The sequence below is a fragment of the Agelaius phoeniceus genome, chromosome 3 (genome assembly GCF_051311805.1).
Source record: "Agelaius phoeniceus isolate bAgePho1 chromosome 3, bAgePho1.hap1, whole genome shotgun sequence".
Classification (NCBI taxonomy): Eukaryota; Metazoa; Chordata; class Aves; order Passeriformes; family Icteridae; genus Agelaius; species Agelaius phoeniceus.
In genome coordinates this window covers 44190111-44208234 of record NC_135267.1, presented here as the reverse complement: position 1 = coordinate 44208234, position 18124 = coordinate 44190111, and the positions used below count along the sequence as shown (strand labels likewise).

Below are 18124 nucleotides of genomic sequence, written 5' to 3'. Positions count from 1 at the left end.
TAGAAAAATAGATGTTTGATCCATGATCTGTCCAATCTAAGATTTTTAGCTGGTGGTACAGTCACAGCCTCATCGTCCATGCTGCAAGAATTTGGAACATGTTCTGTTGCCAATGGCCTTTGGAAAAACCTTGTGCATTCCTGTCCATTTTATAAATGAAATGAGCATTTTAAAATGCCAACACTCCTTCCCTTGCCAGTGCTTCTGAAATACTTGAAACCATAAATATAATTCTTTAATGAAAGCTTTTACAGCATTGTAATCATAGACATGATAATATTGGGAAAGTGATCTGTGTTCTGTAATGCATTCAGCATTAATAGTGTTGTTGCATAATTTCAGCAGTAATGCTTGTGGATGCCATTAATCACAGATGGTAGCACATTACAGGGCATTAACTGGTCGATTATGGACTGTACACACCTAACTGATGAGACAGTTCGATCTGCAAATCTGTTTTCAGGGGTTGCTGTATGAATAGGGTTGTGTTTGGTCTGACTTTGAGATCAGATGCTGGCCCCCTGCAAGCTTTGCAGGCTTACTAACTGAAAAGAAATCCCTCATTGCTTCTGAAGAGAGAAGCATCTCTTTTGGAAGACATTAAAAGATGAATATGGGACATCAGAAGACCAGCATTGTAAAAAGCAGATTTGGAATGTAAATTCCTTGCAGGATGGAACACCCATCTTTTATGGGCTGATGCAGTCCTCTCTCAATTTGAGTTTTCCATAGTGTTCCATAGCTGACTGGTTTTGAAAACCTGGTGAGCTGTTTAATGTGGCAACCTACAGTATGAGCATGGTCTCAGCAGTACCTTGGTTTAATTTCTCTTGTGAAACTGGGAGGTCCATTATTGTAGAAACTCTTCATACTTGTAGTGTAGGTAGTTCCTTTCTATCAAGAATTTGTGGTCTAAACTTACATGAATAAGAGCACATAGAGAAAGAATAAGTAACTGTCCATGTTTTGTAGATGAAGAGAATAAAAATGTGAATTTGTTATTTGAAGACTTGCCAGAACCCTGCTAATATATCCCAGCTCCAGAAATCAAATGTAATCCTTTTCGTCCCACCTGCTGCATTTAAGCACAGGACTAGCCTTTCTTTTTCTACAACAGCTTGTCTGCTTGACTTCCTTAAAAAATGTGTTAGGTTTATTTCACTTTTACTTGCATTGCAGAGAATGCTGCTGAGTGATAAGTCAAGAATTTCCCTGACTAAAGCAGTAGCAATATTTACAGCTTCCAGTGAAGATTTTCTGATGCTGTGCTAACAAGAAAAGGAAGCCTGTGGCTTAGTTTTCCAATCCCTGAACCAGATACAATCATGTTTCCATAAAGGGAGACAAAAAAGAGAATTTTTGCCATTTTCATTTGTCAATATGAATTTCAATGTCTGTATTTAAGGAGTTAGGTGACACATTGCTGTCCACTGAAGTAATGCATTAATCTTATAATATATATATATATATAGAGAGAGAGAGAGAGAGAGAGATATGTAATATATAATGTTGTAATATATATCTGCAGGCACTATATTAAAAACAAATCTTATAGAGCCATTATGGCTTGACCTGAATCTGTATTTAACTCTTAAGTGCTTTGACAGTGACTGTCATATCTGGAAGATTTCAAAAGAAAAAAAATACAGTACTGTTTTAGAGGCTGCCAGTGTGTTTAATTAAATGTAATCTAAATCACACTGAAACATTGATACATTTTTTTTTTCTGTGAAGTTAATAAAAAATTTATTGATTTTTTGGGTGAACTTCATTACAGCAGCTGTGCTGATGCATTTGGCTATTTAGGCTGAGACCCTTATGGTATCATGAATTATGCTAAACACTTTTTAGTGTGCTCCACTGGTTGCTGTATCTCCAGTTATGATCTAAGCTCATAGTAAACTGTGACACAAAGCTTTTTCTTTAGATTGTCCTTCTGTACAGCCAATCTAACATCTGAAATCAATGAAACCTGACTTTTCTTTGTTTAACAAGTGATTGAAGAAACTATTTAATAGAAGATATTTAAAAGCTGATAATTTGGCTGTTAAGTTTAATGAGAACTTCACCTACAAAGTAAAGTTCTCATTAAAAAAAAAATAGAAAAAATAGAGCTTCCCAATATTTCCTAGGGCTTCAAGTTAGACTGATGGGTTTTGCCTTTTTAGTTCCATGACAGTGTTATAGCACCATAAAAATCTATAACTAAATTAGTCTAAAATGAAAAATGCATTTACATTAAGTTGTACTGCTTCAAAAATACTGTTTAATTAATTTTGAAAGATAAATTGGTGAGCTCCTGAAGGAAAAGCAGATTTGGAAGTCTTATGTTTTTAGCCTGATAAAACTTCAATTTTTAACATAAATTTGCTTAGAAATCAAGATGTTTAGTTAATGTCTTAGAGCTAAGCATGTGGAATGAATCCAAGTATAAAGAAGTGATTGTCAGTATTCAATAGGTCCTGTGTCATTTTTGTGTGCTGTTTGTTTATAGGTTTCAGATTACCTTGAGGTTATCAAAGAGCCAATGGACCTATCAACAGTAATAACCAAAATTGATAAACACAACTACTTAACAGCCAAGGATTTTCTAACAGACATTGACCTGATCTGCAGCAATGCGTTGGAGTACAATCCAGACAAAGATCCTGGAGGTAAGAACCTACTTCTTTTTGGTCTACCTAGACCTGAAAGCCTGGTACTTAATTCCATATTCTGTTGCTATTCAGGCATTTAGATAAGCTGCATGCTTTGTGATAATTAGGATAAGCAAGTCCTAAGGATCTGTGCTTTTAGTATTCTAAGGCATGGAGTGCACTGGGGACATGAGAAGAGCAGGAAAACTGCAGCATTCAGAGCTGTGTTCTAATAAATTATGTTTCATAGTTTCCTTTCAAATTTGATAGCTCCTTTTGGGTATCTAGATTTTTATAGGCAACAAAACCCCACTGTAATTTGGAGAGCTCTGTAGAGAATCCACACACAATCTGGCAGTGGTCTGCTGTATTTCCATGTCAGCTTAGAACATGAAATTCATACACAGAAATCAAAATCTACATATTTGGGGATAGAAATAAAACAGGATAAATCACCAGGCAAGGAAGTAAGTTGCAGCTGATTAGGAGAGATTAGACAGTATTGTCTTGAAAAGTGTGATGGGATGCTTTCAATTAAAAAGGAATTTGTAGACTGAAATGCATGTAAAAGCTGTTCACACTCCAAACTAAGGATAGAAGATCTTGTGTGCTCTTTGCTAGGGCGGTCTTACTGTGCACATTGCCAAAAGAAAGCCTTTCAGCTTGCAGCTTCAAGAGTCATCAACACAAAGCACCCTTTTAATGTGGAATTAATATATGTGGTACTTGGATATCGGGGTCCATCTACAAATGTAGTCCAATGTGTTAGAAAGTTTTTCATGACATCTTGTGAAATTGCTTTAGCAGGTTAAAGCCTGATTTTTCTGTATTTTTCTTCTCAAATTTTTGGTTTTGTGAGGCATTTTTCAAGTGTCTCATGTGTGGACCAGATACAGTATAGTCTTCTGTACTGTACAGTCTGCTATACGTTGCCTTTTGAACCCAGTTCATATTTGTAGAAGATTAACTTTATTTCTTCAGTTTATGATGCACTATTTTCTTTCAACTAGAAAAGTCCATTTATTTTGTGTTCTTGATAACACACTTTTGAGGACTTCTAATGTGCAGTTGATGTGAACTAATTAAAGCCCTTGATGGGCACTTGGCATTCAGAGTTTATCTGAAGAGCACCTGTTTAGTGATATTTTGATTTTCCTTGCTGTCAGAACTGAACTGGGAGAAATTGACCTGGCACTTTCTAGGCTCAGTTCTGGATAGCAGGTAATGAAAAATTGTTCTGTCCTCTGCTGTCAACTGCTCTTCTGGCATGCAGGATTTTTTGGGCTGTTGTGTGAACACACCTAAAACAGCACATTATGGCGCTTCAGAGGAAGCATTCCATGCATTCAGATGCATTCATTAAATGAATATTAACCTATAAAGGTTCACATTCTTTAAAGCTGGACATACCTGCTTGCTTGTGCTTGCGGAAGACTCATACTGTACCTGTTTTTGTCCTGTTGTTAAGTTGGAAAAGCAAAGGGACAACCAGACTGGCTGATTTTATCTGCAGTCTGGATATCAAAAACTGGCTGCTTGGGGATTTTTTTTTTCATGGTACTTTGCTGTAAAATGTCAGACAGGTTCTGTAGTGAGACAGGTTGGGGTTTTCTTGCTCCATTGTTTGACTGGGAAATGTTTTTGAAGGCATGGGAATATAACCCCTGTATGTTGGAGATGAGTTTTTGCCTCACTGAAGCACTGTCTGGGGGAAAGCCTTGCCCAGCACAGGGTTAGAGGAAGGTAGTGGCTCAGTCAAACACCCCAATTTTGATTCCTTTTTATTTCTCTTCTTTCCCATCCCTTCCTCCTTTGCAAGGGCTTCTTAAAATTTATTATCTGACCAAAAGTTTGAAGTTTATTATTTCAGAATTACATCTGGTACTAATGCAGTGTGGGGTTTTTTGTGATCATAAAACATAATGCTTCACAAATATGTGGGCAAAACCTTCCAACATTCAGTAGATTTAATGGGCAGTAGTTCTCCCCAGAAAATGTTGGACTCTTTTGAGCTAGATACTGGATAGTCTCTTTCACTCAACAGTTTTTCCAGCTGTAAAACCTGCTGTTTCTAGAATTACAAATATTGTGAAATAAGTATTTAGTGATATTCTTAATTGTTGTCTTTAAAGATTACTAAAACATTAAATCTGCTGGTTGTAGAATATGTTCTAGACATTAATGTTGATGGTTACTGTTAAGTACCTGCAACAGCTGGAAAAAGTAATTCAGTATGGATGGATTGACAAATTAAATATGTTTGTACTGAAGTCAAACAATGACTGTTGTAGATTTCATTGAAAAGCTACGTTCTAGATGTCAATTTTCTCTGCATATGGGCTTAGTTATTAAGTTATGATTACTTTTCAAATTTCAGTGGTGGAATAATTTGTTTTGTGTGTTTCAAAGGTAGGGGAACTGGTCTGGTTTTTCCTGAGTTTCATTTAGGCTTCCAGCATGAGCAATTTGTTCTGTTCCCCAAATAGGCCTGAAAATGTAGCACACTTGAGGCTTGTTTCTTGCCCTTTTTTTAAAAATGAATTTAAATGAGCAACAGCTATTTAATGTAAGGAATAAAATAATGTGTTTTAGCACAATTTTGATCAGTTGTTAAATAATAATTAAGCGATAATTTCAGGTTAAAGAAAAAACAACAGAGAAGGAATGTAAGTGAGCCAGGTCTACCTTACAGATGCAGATGATGTCCAGTATGATTGTGCAGGCAGTATAACTGTGACTATTCCTCGACCCCAGTGGGTAAATTAATTCTTGGACAAGTCTCCTGTTATTTTGTGACTCTTTGCACTCCACTCCATTATACTATACACATTATACATGTGTAGATCTGCCTGTGGAAACTGGCTACACCTTATGGCAAGTTGATTTAGGTGTGTTCATCATTCACTGTTTACATTTGTTTATAGTTGCCACCGTGGATTAAAGTACCAATTTATACTTCTATATCTCTTCAATAGCTGGGTTGTGATTCTTGACTGATATTGATTAATCTGCACTTTCAGACATCTGTAATTTTTCCCACTTACTTCTGTTTGTATCAGTGTTGTAATATGCATTACAAACCAACATAGAAATGCTAAGGAATTTTTGTAATTGTGATAAAAAAATGTGCTGTCCTGTTTTCTAGATAAAATAATTAGACATAGAGCCTGTACTTTGAAGGACACTGCTCATGCTATCATTGCTGCTGAACTGGATCCAGAATTTAATAAGATGTGTGAAGAAATCAAGGAAGCAAGAAGAAAAAGAGGTATGTTTAACTTCAGTGATCATAACACAGCACACGTAGAGACCCTCTACAGACAGGTAGGAATGGGCTCATGTTCACAAGCCCTGGACCTTGTGGGGGGCTTCAGCCACCCCAGTATGTGTTGAAGGGACAACACAGAGGGCAAAAGGAATTCAAAGGGTTTCTAGAATGAGTAGAGGACAACTTCCTTCTCCAAGTCATAGAGGAGCCACCAAGAAGAGATGCTGTGCTGGACTTTGTTCTCACCAACAAAGAGGGGAATGTGAACCTCAAGATCAGCTGGGTTGCACTGACCATGAAGTGGAGGGGTTTGAGATCCTAGGGGCAGCAAGGCATGCACAGCAAAGTTCAGTACCTTGGACTAAAGGAGAGCAGGCTTCAGGCATCTACTTGGTAGAGTCCCATGGGATAAAGCTCTGGAGGGAAGAGGGGCCCAGGACAGCTGGTTAATACTCAAGGACTGCCTCCTTCAAACTCGGGAGTGATGTTTCCCAAAAAAGAGGAGGTTACGTGAACACATTAGGAGGCCTGTGTGGATGAAGAAGTTGATGGTGGATGAACTTAAACACAAAAGGAAGGCCTGCAGAGAGTGGAAACAGAAAAAGGTAGCCTGGGAAGACTACAGAGGAATTGAGCAACCAGGGACCAAGTTAGGAAAGCTAAAGCCCTGAGAGAATTCAACCTGGCCAGGGACAAGGGCAACAAGAAAAGCTTCTGTACATATATAGGATAGAATTTACAGATCTCCATACAAAAATTTATATTTAATGTGAAATAATGAATGCATGTCAGATTCAGACAGTGCAGGTTAAAGGGTGAGTGACCTTGAAACCTCTCCACATTTTTCCTGTTTTGTGAGCTGATCTGATAGGATATCATCATCCTTTCCAGAAGAAGGATGCATTGCCTCCTGTTACAGACAGTACTACAGAACCTGGTGAACAAGTAAATGCTAGGGTTGCTATACTAACTTCTGATGTGGATGTGGTGGAACCAGAGCTGTGTTCTGAAAGTGCCTGTAGTAAAGTATAATAAGAATTATGGTAAGGGAGAACAGCCTTTAAGCCACAGGACTTTTAGTTCACCTTGGCCTGTGTACAACTGTCGTTTTGGAGGTAATGCATTGATTTTTTTGATTAAGAAACAACCCTTGTAAGTCTGTGTACAGCTTCTAAAGTGACCAGGAAAAGTTATCAAAAGTCCAAACATATTCCTGGTGTGGCAGCAGTGATCAGTTTACATAAAAAGAGTATACCTCCGTGGAAAAGTTTTAAACTTTTGAAAGTTGAAAAAGGAAAATCACTGAACTATAACATTAGAACAAAATTTCATGCTGATTTAGGGATCACTGATTTCAATAATTCCAGCTTTACCTTGGCAAGTTGTTTCCTGCTTTGGTATAAAGCTCCATTATTTGATTTCTAGGTTGAATTGGCTGGTCTTACCTTTCAGCTGCTGATTCTTGAAATACTTCTGTTGGTAGATTGAAGACCCTTTATTAATAATCTTCTTTGAACTATGCAAGTATCTATAGGCTTTCTCTCCTTCAGATTAAAACAGATAGAATTCTTTGTATTTTCCTATTCAGTCATGCGTGTTTTTGTCTAATTTTGTGCAAGCTTCCAATGTGTGTCTTGAATTGTGGATAAATGAACCAATTGTAATTCACTGTGGCTGTAAAACAGAGCTAATATAATGCCTTCATTTCTCCTCTGTACTTTTCTATTAGAACTACAAGAATATTCACAATTCTGGCCACAGCATCATGCTGTGAGCTGTGCTCAGTTAATTATCCAAGTCCCCATGACTGTTAAAGGTTATTGCTTCCGAGGTTAAAGTAAATGTTTGTAAGAGCTCTTTGTTACAGAGAATGACTCTATGGCTTGTAGTCCTTTCTTGCAAGTTTGCAAGAACTGGAATGCTGCCCTCCTTTTTGTGGCAGTGGCCCAGTAATAGATATTTCTGGAGACAAAGCCTGCAAACTCTGTTGAAAGAAGGGCGGTGTCTTAAGTCATATTTAAGGCTGATGGTATCATGCAGTGAACTTGTTAAATCAGAAAAAGGAGGTACCATTGGTGTGAGAGGGCCTTGAGGTACAGGTACATGATAAGCAGCACCAGTTTGTGGGACAAAACAACTCACAGACAGGAATGGGCAGGATTCAAAGTGTATTCAGTACATTGGCATGGAAACTGTTACAGTGTCAGAGGTACTTGCAGGTGACACTTAAAGATGCTTGTGCTTCTGGCCCACACTTGGTGGTTTCAGTGACAACTGAGCTCTGCAGTCGGTCCAGCTGTACAACGTGCAAGGCTGGGATCACTGACTGGGTTAGCAAGGAGTGCTAACCAAAGCAAGCCCAAAAGACTTGGAATGCATGGAAGAAGCTGTGTTAGATGAACTGTTTATGGACAGAGGAAAATGTATCAAGCTCCTAGAGTCTGAGGAAGCCTCCTGCTGGAGGGCTGTCACAAGGGATCAGGAGTTGTGTGAAAAGATTATGGTGGTGCAGAGCACCTGGATGATGACACTTCAGGAGTATAGTCTTGGCACTGGTCCTTGTAGTGGATGGAAAGGATGTGAATGCTGATCAGTTCTGCCATAATTCTCATTTTGCTGTAAAGAACAGCCTCAGCAAGACGGCAGATCTGGTCAATCCCAGTGCATCTGCTTGTCTAGACTTTGACATGTACCCTGTTTCAGAGGAGTTTGGGCAAGGGATGAAAAAAGCTAAAAAGCTTCATATCCATTTTCTTCACAGTTTTGTCAGCAAGTTACTTAGCAATCTTTTGCAGTTGTAAAATGGAAAATATGTTCTACATGGCTTTTTTGGAGGGTGTGGAGTTGTGGTTGTTTTTGGTTTTGGGTTTTTTTCCTTTTGTTTTTGTTTTTTTGTTTGTTTTGTTTTGTTCTCCACACATCTGCCACTTTTACTTAGTACTCTGGTGACCAGATTCAAAAGCACTGTACAATAAAATCAGTATGTAGAAGTCAAACTAGAATATCTTGTTCCTCTGTTACTGAAATGAGGTGCTGTTGTTGAAAAATGTTAAGCCTAAGGACAGCAAGTTTTAAGTTGGTAAATAAGAACCAACTATCTATATCTTAGACTATTGAAATTTGCAACTACTTGTGGAAAGGTAGAAGTGATTGTTGTTTTGAGTAATGAAATATGTTTGATATGCAGTTTAAAATTTTTATAATAATACCTAGAAACCTATGTTGTAATTATTAATTGTGAGATGTGAGATTCTGTGTGAATCTTTTAATTTCTGCATCTATCAGTTTTGGAGCTTATTTTCAGCTTTTGATCACTTGGTTCTGGTTTCTATTAGAGATGTGTTATAACATTTTGAAGACCATTTTAGTGGATGGATAGGAAATTCTAGTTCACAAATACAGAACTTCAGATATTCATTTATGTCTTCAAAATGTGCTTAACCAATATGAAAGTTTGCTTTTTTAGAATTTAATTAAAAAACCTATGAAGCAGTAGAAGCTATGAGATGAAGTTATATTACAGGAAGCAAACCACGCTTTTTGTTAAAAGCAGAATTGCATTTTCTTAATTTAAGAGCTCATATTGACTCTGAAATGGATCCATTTTACATAACACAGATCACAGTGACAATACAAGGTTCTTATTCAGATACTCTTTTTGATATGGCATACAATGCCATTATGAATTGCCACTTATTTTAAAACTGTTTAAAATAAGGAAAAGATTGAAATGGTCAGTAAGAATTTGCTTGTAGAGGAAATATGAATAGAAGGGTCAATCTTTGGGGACCAGTGGCAGTCACATTTTTCTAATCCATCAGAGCTGACAGTTTAAGACCATGCAACCAGTAAGTTGTTTTGTCAGCAGAAACCAAATATTCTTGAGGCAAATCTTTATTTTGAATGTCCAGCTAAACATTAATGGATGTATTCCTATTGCAGTATGGTGTTCTGAGTTTCTTCTTTGATTCAGTAGATTCCTGCAGCTTGGTTTATTTAAATAGGTATGGTTGTCTTTTGCATGCAGGCTTCTCAGTGCCAGCAGAACAGGTAAATCCTCATGGTTCCACTGTACGGAAAACAGAAGCCAGAGTTGAAGAAGCATTTCGGAGCAAGCAAAAACCCACCATGGCTGTGTGGCCCAACTCTGCAAATAAATGTGCTTGTAAGTACCTTGGGTGACAACTGTGCAAAATTAGAGGTCCTTTCAATGCCAGACATTGGAAATGTGTCTCTACTGCTGCTTACCGGTTATTTACAGAAGTAATTTTAGGCATGAAGCACATGGAACTAAGAAATGCTCCTTCTAGGAGTACATAAAATCCCTGCCCAAGAAGTTGTAAAGAAGCAGGATTTCTGGTTTTATGATAAAGAATAATTTTTTTTCTAATGCAGCATAGTATTTTGCTTTTTTTGTTGTAAAACACTGTTTTCAGTATAAGACAACATGGATCCAAGAACACTTTTCAGTGGTTTGATGAGTTTTCAGGTTTGTTTACTCTGTGTATTAGCAGGTAAATACCTCTACACTGCTTAATAGTTTCTCACCTGCACTGCATTGAATTCCTGCCTTCAATACATTCAGCGTCATGCTGAAAGCTAGAGAGGAGATTGCAAATTTAACTGTATTTTCCTTTATGGCAATGGTTTTCAACAGTCAGTAACCATTACTGGAGGATGTTAAGATACACTTCCTGGAGCCTACTGAATTAATCCAGTTAAGTGATCAGAACCTCTAGGATTGTGAGGTGTGTTTGCGTAATCAGAGGCACTGCTAATTATTTTCAAGAGGTAAGTTGATTAGAACAGGCGAATACATAGCAGATATTTTCATTATAAAGCAAATAAAGACTATGAGAGACAGTTAGTATGGGGGTATACTAATGGTTGCACCTGGCTTTCCTGCTGAAGATGTGGAGTCCATTATTAATATATTATTAGTAGCGTTATCAATTATTGCTGATTGATGGCAAACTGATGGAAGCGGTCAAATTTTCATTTTGTTCTTCATGTGCTCTCCTTCATGGTGCTTTTCCTTGATGAGAAATCGTTTTCTAGGCATGGTGATAACTGCCCAGAGATGAACATTGTTTATATATGAATGATAGTGTTGATGTCAAATGGTTTAATTAATTAGAGGTGTATGATTTTATTTCCCGAAGCTGTAATTTCTTCCGTTAAAGGAATTAAAGTCAATTGTACAGAATTATGGTTAGAATAAATTGTTATATAATAAATTGATGATGTGGATCCAAGCTGTTCTTTATTCATTTGGCAGCTCGTGCTAAACAGAGAGTGTAGGGAAGGGATTCCCAATTAATTTTTTTTAATTCCTGTGAAGTCCAGGATGGAGCTTTTCCCTCTGGCTGCCTTACAGAGCACTTTGCTGGCTGTGCATGCTGAGCAGCAGACGGTGGGGTTTATGGACCTCCAAGCTGGACATCCCTTGGGAATGGGGAGAGCAGCCCTTGCTGGTGACTCGCATCCAAAGCAGCTCCAGTACCTCACTCACTTCCCCTCTGTTGTGCAGGCAGCAGCAGTTGTTTGAAAACTCGAACCATCAGCTGCAGGAAATTGCCAGTGTCTCTGTGCAAACAACAAAGTTACTGTTAAGGCACTGATCCTGTTGGTATTTTCATGATCTAGCTTGGAAAGCAAGAAAAATTGAGGCTTAGTGGTGTTTGGGTCTACGATCAAATGAAAATCTGCCTTTTAAGGCTGAGTCCAGGAAAGGTAACTAGTCCAGGAGGGATGTGATGCATCTAGTAATCAAGAGAGAGAACCAGGAATTGATGAGCAATCAGAAATCTGCAGAAAGGATTCAAGTAGTACATGGGCACTCTTGAAGATTGATGTGGTCAGTTCAGCAGAGACTAAAAATGAGGAAGAGAAACGGTCTTAAAAGGGTATTTGGAGGATAAGCTAGAGAAAGGTGAGAGCAGAACTGAGCAGATTGTGGGGAGCTCAAATAGCAGAAAATGAAACTCCAGATTGTGATTGTTTAAATGGAAGAAGTAAGTTTGGAGAAGGGATTTCTGAAGAGGGATTATTTTAGGGAGCGAGTGGAATTTTTTTATGGTCATGAAATAGTATTTTTTAAAAAACTATAATGTATTGCACAATCAGAGTAACAAGAAAAATTATTAAAGTATTTTATTTAAACAGGATAAAACCATACTTTTCGATAATTCTGAAAATAATTGCAGGTTTTCTGCTGTTCGAACTTGAAGTAATGTTTTCCCTTAGAGGAATCTAAAGAAAGAAACACCAATCATAACTTTATTTTCCTGATCAGTTGTTACTATTTTCAAGGGCTTTGTTTTACAGTGTTTTACAAAAGAGCTGCAAAAAGGTTAATTCAGATGACAAACCTGAGAACTCTAAAAGAAATTATTGTCAAGTGTCTTCTCTAAAAACAGAGAGGACTGCAGATAGTGCAGCAGTCTTGCCAAATTTAGGGTCCTGCTCAGGGCTAGTACAGTAGAGAGTGAGAGTTGGATTAATATTTGTTGGTTTGTTTTCTGAGGTTTTATATTTAGTATAAAAAATTACGTAGTTTTTTAGTTACCTGTTATTTTGTGATTTATTTAATTTTTCTGATGTATTTTAGATAATTTAGATATTTTGTTAATTTGATTGGACCAGATGGGCTGTTGGAAATGTGGTGAATAAGTAATTTTTCTGTTAGAAGGCATAGTGATGCACATTCCTGAGTTACATTTCATCTGCAACTCCCATTTCCCTTGTTGAAGGTACAGCTGTGTGGATTGTGTCTGACAGTATAGATGAGTTTTAAAAGTATTGAATTACTAGAAGTTGATGAAAATCTATTTGGGGAAGTTCTGCCACAATTTAAAATATTTCCATTATCGACTGTGTATTTTGAGGAAAGTGCAAGTATTCTGGTGGGAACTTGGAATGGGACAGATGTCAGAAGTCTGATATAAAAAGTTTTATGATTATAGAATCACAAAATTACAGTGGTTGGAGGGAACCTCTGGAGATGTTCTAGTCTAGCTCCCCTCAGAACTGGTTGCTCAAGGCTTTGTCTGGTTGTGTGTTGAAAATCTCCCAAGAATGAGGGCTCTGTGTCATGCCTGGGGAACCTCTTGTAGTGCTTGGATACAAACAATAAATTATTTTTCTTAATTTTGAGTGTCTTGTATTTCGGTCTGTGCCCATTGCCTCTTGTCACTGGGCACTGCTGAGAAGAGTCTTATTTTGCCTTTTTATGGAGCTGTGTGGAAAAGGAAACTACCAACAGTGTGCAGTTCAGTGTGTTTGCTAAATTAAGTGCTTTAGATACAGTTAGCTCAGAAAGCATTAGCATCTCTTTAATCATTGGGATCCTGTATAATAAAACTGTATCCAGCTGCTCCATCTTGCCAGTAGATGGGGCATGGTACATACCATTTTACTGTGTTGCACTTGCTTCCCTTAGTGTTACATATAAATAAACTCTGTGGGGAAGATTTGGCTTTGCATTCTTATCTTTTTTTTGCAGCATTTAATGATAATATATTGTAGTGATAGACTGCAGATTTTATGTTTTCTTCATAGAAGAGATGTTTTTTATGCCATATGATAAATAGCATAACTGTGAAAATGGCATTTGGAGCAAATAAAGAAAATTTAAATCCTTTGTGCTATGCAAACTATTAAAAATATAAGTTTTATATGAAAGTAATTTTATGAAATATGAAGTGAACACCCTGCTAACTTTTCCCAGTAATTTAAGTGATTAGTGGGCTCTCTAGAAAGGACTGTAGGGAAACCAAGCAAGGATCTAAAAAACTGTGGCAGAAAACGTTGTTTCTAAATAAGTAATATTTTCTTTGCCTTTTTGTGTTGGATTCTTTTGGTTCATTGGTTTTTGGCTTGCTCTTTTTCACCCCCAAATGGGTGATCTTTGCTGTCCTGTGGAACACTTTGTTTCTGCTTTATAATGGAAAGGTTTTTGTCTTGTCTCGAGACTTTTAAAAAAAGATATTTAGAAAGAAAAGGTCTTTCATTTACAGTCTTTCTCAGAAACTGTTTTATTCTCAGTCTTTGTCCGATTTTCATCTGTTTAGTGGCTCTTCTTTGACCTTTCTGTGACAGTGGTGTCAGTGATTGCTGTACTTTAGGCTTCTGGGACTGCAGCAGTGCCTTATCAAAGGACATGGCAGACCAGATGCCATATGGTTTTGATGCTTTGAACTGTTTTCTCCTTTTGATGTGGTTCTGAGTTTGGATTCAAGAATTGGATATTAGCAAATTAACAGCATTCAGATGCTAACATGAAAATCCTAGTAGCTGCTGTTTTGTCACTTACCCTGTATTTGCTACTGTTTAGTTTACTCCTCCTGCTTTCCAGATTTGACTTGGATTAATTCTCACTTGAGACAGAGGCAAGTACTGTTACTTGATAAGCACCATCCAAAAAGATTTTCTGGAATGTGAGGATATCTTTACTCAGAGCTGGGACAACTGTCTCTTTTTGTCTCTCTGTCATTTTGTTCTGGGTAGCGTAGGAGTTGGCATTCTGGTTGGGAGTGGTTTGATCTCTTGTGCTGCCTTCAACCAGATGCCTTAAAAGAAAGTTTCAAACATTTGAGAAATAATTTTTTTTCATGCCTGATTTTGAAGGAAATATCAATGTAGCTGATGATTCCAGGTTGGTTAATAGTTCTTTAAAACCCCATAGGCTTTTAAATTCTTCTAATTTAAAATGTAATTTAGTGAATTTGTGGGTGTTCTAATAAATCTTGACTGCCTGTTCTTTTTTGGGATCGCATCAAACTTTTGAACTCAGTGATAATCTAGTGACAAAGAAATTTTCTTTCATCACTATTAAAAACCTGCCTATTGAATTAATCACAAGTGTCTTTTTTTCTCTGACAGAGGGCTAAGTGGGTTCTACAATTTACCTGATCAGTGACTTTTTTACGTTCTCTTGTTCTCGTCTTTATAACTGAGTAATGCAAGATGGCTCAGCCTCTTTTAAGGTTTCCTTGAAAGCATTATCATCACCTTTCTTGTAAACATGGTAAAACCATCTTCTGAAGTAGTTTGAAGTTTTTTTTCCCTCTAAGTGGTATGCACAAGGGATGTAATAAAAACAGTTTTCAGACCAGATAGATCCCTTCCTTCCTCCCTTCTGAAAACTGTGACAATGTTTGCTTTAAATTGTTTTAAGACATAGTGTTTCTGTCTGCAGAAGTAGTGGATTTTCTTGGGATTATTATCCATTTATTAACTTCAGATTTTGCCTCCTTGACAGAGAAACCACCCAGTAGCCATGATTCTTTCTTGTGTTTGTTCATGGCTCTCTTGCAGCAGGAAGTTGTCATTCAGTAGTCCTTAAGAGCCAGCTGAAGATACCAAGGATGTGTATAGCTGCAATAGTTGCTATTGTACAGAGCAGAGGGGAAATAAGCAGATCTACAGAGATGAAAAGTCTAAAAATTATCTCCACAGATGACATATAATCTGATTGTCTTTTGTCTTTTGACTTCATTTGCCTCTTTAATTTTCCAGCATGACAGTCTTGCCATGTATTTTACTAATATAATTACTCTGGTTTCATGTAAATTATATTTTTATCTTGGTTTCCCAAGAAAATCATACCTGTGCTCTCTGTCCATCTCTGCTCCCCTAATAACTTCTAAATCATTTAGTGGAGTTCAGACGGATTTGACAAGAGCTGAGAGCTGAAAGATTAGATTCCTGCGGGTTTTGTGAAAATTGGTAGCTGGAAAAATACATGTGTCTACTGCAGGAAAAGGAGCTAGATTGAAAATGGTATTTGAGCAGGTAAAACCTCCTATTGACCAGGCATGGCATGCACACCTCAGACATGGAGTGTGTCCAGTGTCCTGTTCAGCTGGGGTGGGGACGAATTGGAGACACTGGGATAGTTCCATGAGAAACCCTGGGAAGTGCTTGGGTGGAGAACATAATTGGGAATGGTAGGGGAAAGCAGTTGACTGGGGAAGAAAATATTGGGAATGCTGCAGTCAAGTTTGGTTTTTACTTATTTCAGCTCCTCCTTATGAAACTTGACTTCTCTGTGTTGAGTAGAAATGCCCAGATTCTTCAAGTATTTGCTTACAAAACATAAGCTGTTATATAAGGTGATTAAAATCATAAATATGTGAATTTGTTGCATGGAGTTCTTTTCATGTGTTTGTCAGTTCTGTGCCTTAAGTGCCCTCCATCTAGGTGAAGAAAATGACACCTTTTAGAGGTTGGTTCCACTGTCACTTTAAGGTGGTCAAACTGCAGGTCACTACTAAAGAGCTGTCTTGCCTTGTTGCTGGTGGCATATTCCCACCATGTTCCCTGTGCCAGCATTGTCATTCATGAGTTGGAAAGCTTAACCAAAGATGTTGAAAACTAAGCCAGAAAAAACCCCAACAACCTAATGTTTCAGATGGATTTAGTTCCCTTATCTGTTTTACTGCAGGAACAGTAGTGCCGGCACAAATGAGGCAGTGGAAATGCTATAGCTGGCTTTGGAGGGAGAAATGGCTTTGTTAGTGGAAGCTGGCACCTCACTTTGCTTTTTAAGCCATTGTGGAACTGTGATCTGTTCTTTCTTGCTGCTTATCTCTGACTGCAGTTTGGGACTTTGAGTAGAAACTCCAGAGACTTTCAAGTGGACTATTTAGTGCCTCTTGGTAAGGAATGTGGAGCTACTGGAAGCAGCTAAATGACTCTGTCAGGTACATAGATATCCTGGATGCTGTATAAGAGAGTGTAAGTTGCTGGTTATAAGTGATTTCTCAAGGCTTTGAGTTACTTTACACACAAGACATCAGAAAGGTGTTGAGGGTTTTGATCATGGAAGAAAAACTTAAAACACGTGAATTGCTTTAAGTGGTTCTTGATAGTACAGACTAAAAATCTAGATCCATAGTGATCTTCCTTGCCGTGAGAATCTTCTTTGGGTTTTAATCCCCAGGAATTCTTCATGAAATACAGTTACAACAGAGAAATTACTGTTTGATGGATGTCAGTTTTATCATTTACTGACGGAGGGTTCACATTCTGTGATGGGTTTTAAGCAGTGTGGAAGCATGGAAGTGTCTTCTCTGCAGCATAAAGTGAACTTGTTAGCCTTGAATACTGTGCTGCACTCATGGTACTGTAGTAGTCAAACTACAGAAATTTCAAGAGGAAGATCTCTGCTGCATCTTATTAGAGTTCTTCCACATTAAGAGAAGCAGACTTGCTTGTTAGTAATTGACAGTCTTTGAATAATCTAATTATGCCTGCTTTCTTTTCCACTGTTATTTTTATTTCTCTGTAGTCTACAGTTCTATCACTGTACTGCTGGGTTTGGGGGACAGCAACAGTGCATACCTCAGCTCTGAAACTTCTGTACTATTCACCCATTTTTTTGAGATCTCTTTTCCCAAGACCCTAAACAGAAAGGTCACGGTTACTTCTGTGTCTTGCAGAAATACTTTGGAAAACTGGGAAGGAATTTAATTTTTTGGTTCATAGTTTTTAGGATGTTTTTAGTTTTGGGGTTTTTTTTCCACTATTTCTGTTCTTTAATAGCCAAGAGCAGTGCTCTGCTCTGTACAGGGCTGGTACTTATGTCACCAGATGATGTTGTTATTACTTAGTGTATCTGACTGGGGAATCTCCAGGCAGCACCTGTCAGTGGGCAAGAATTCAGAATTTCTGAAAGCCTGCTACAGGTTTCATTTTACTTAACTTCATCTAGAGGACTAGTCCTTCTGAAGTAAGGACATTGCAGAATTTATTTTTAATCATACCTAGGAGAAATGCTGTCTGCCTTGTTCATGGGTCTTTCAGATGACTCTGAAATTGTCTTAACATAGGAATGGAAGAATTGAGGAACTTCATACTGCTTAACAAAATGTACAATAAATCTCTATTCAGCGATTAATTGCATTGTCTTACATAGCACTTAAAAAATGCTGTCTACATAGATTGTGCATGTTAGGAAAAAAAGAGCAGGCAAAATTTAGCTTTGATACCAACTTCATGTGAACCTGAGTGAAATGTTAGGTGTGACTTGTGGTCAGACGGATATTTATTGTTATTAAAAATGCTTAGTAGTGATTTGCGAAAAAGCAAACCAGACAGAAGCTCCAACTAAAATTAAGATCCCTTTGGCAAATCTGTAGAGGTTATGTGAAGATTATAGAGTGAATAGTTGGCCAATTTAGAAGGTAAGTGAATGTATTCATGTGTGAATAATTGC

At 37.6% G+C, this 18124-nt stretch overlaps 1 protein-coding gene across 4 annotated transcripts in view; it reads left to right on the top strand.

Annotated features, from left to right (window-relative positions):
* ATAD2B (ATPase family AAA domain containing 2B) overlaps positions 1 to 18124 on the top strand; it is a 74656-nt gene that overhangs the window by 45170 nt on the left and 11362 nt on the right. For all 4 annotated transcript variants that reach the window (XM_077175125.1, XM_077175126.1, XM_054630047.2 and 1 more), the window contains 3 exons: positions 2495 to 2654; positions 5782 to 5904; positions 9932 to 10069. In XM_077175125.1, the coding sequence (XP_077031240.1) occupies positions 2495 to 2654; positions 5782 to 5904; positions 9932 to 10069 (421 nt within the window). The remainder of the gene's footprint in view (positions 1 to 2494; positions 2655 to 5781; positions 5905 to 9931; positions 10070 to 18124) is intronic.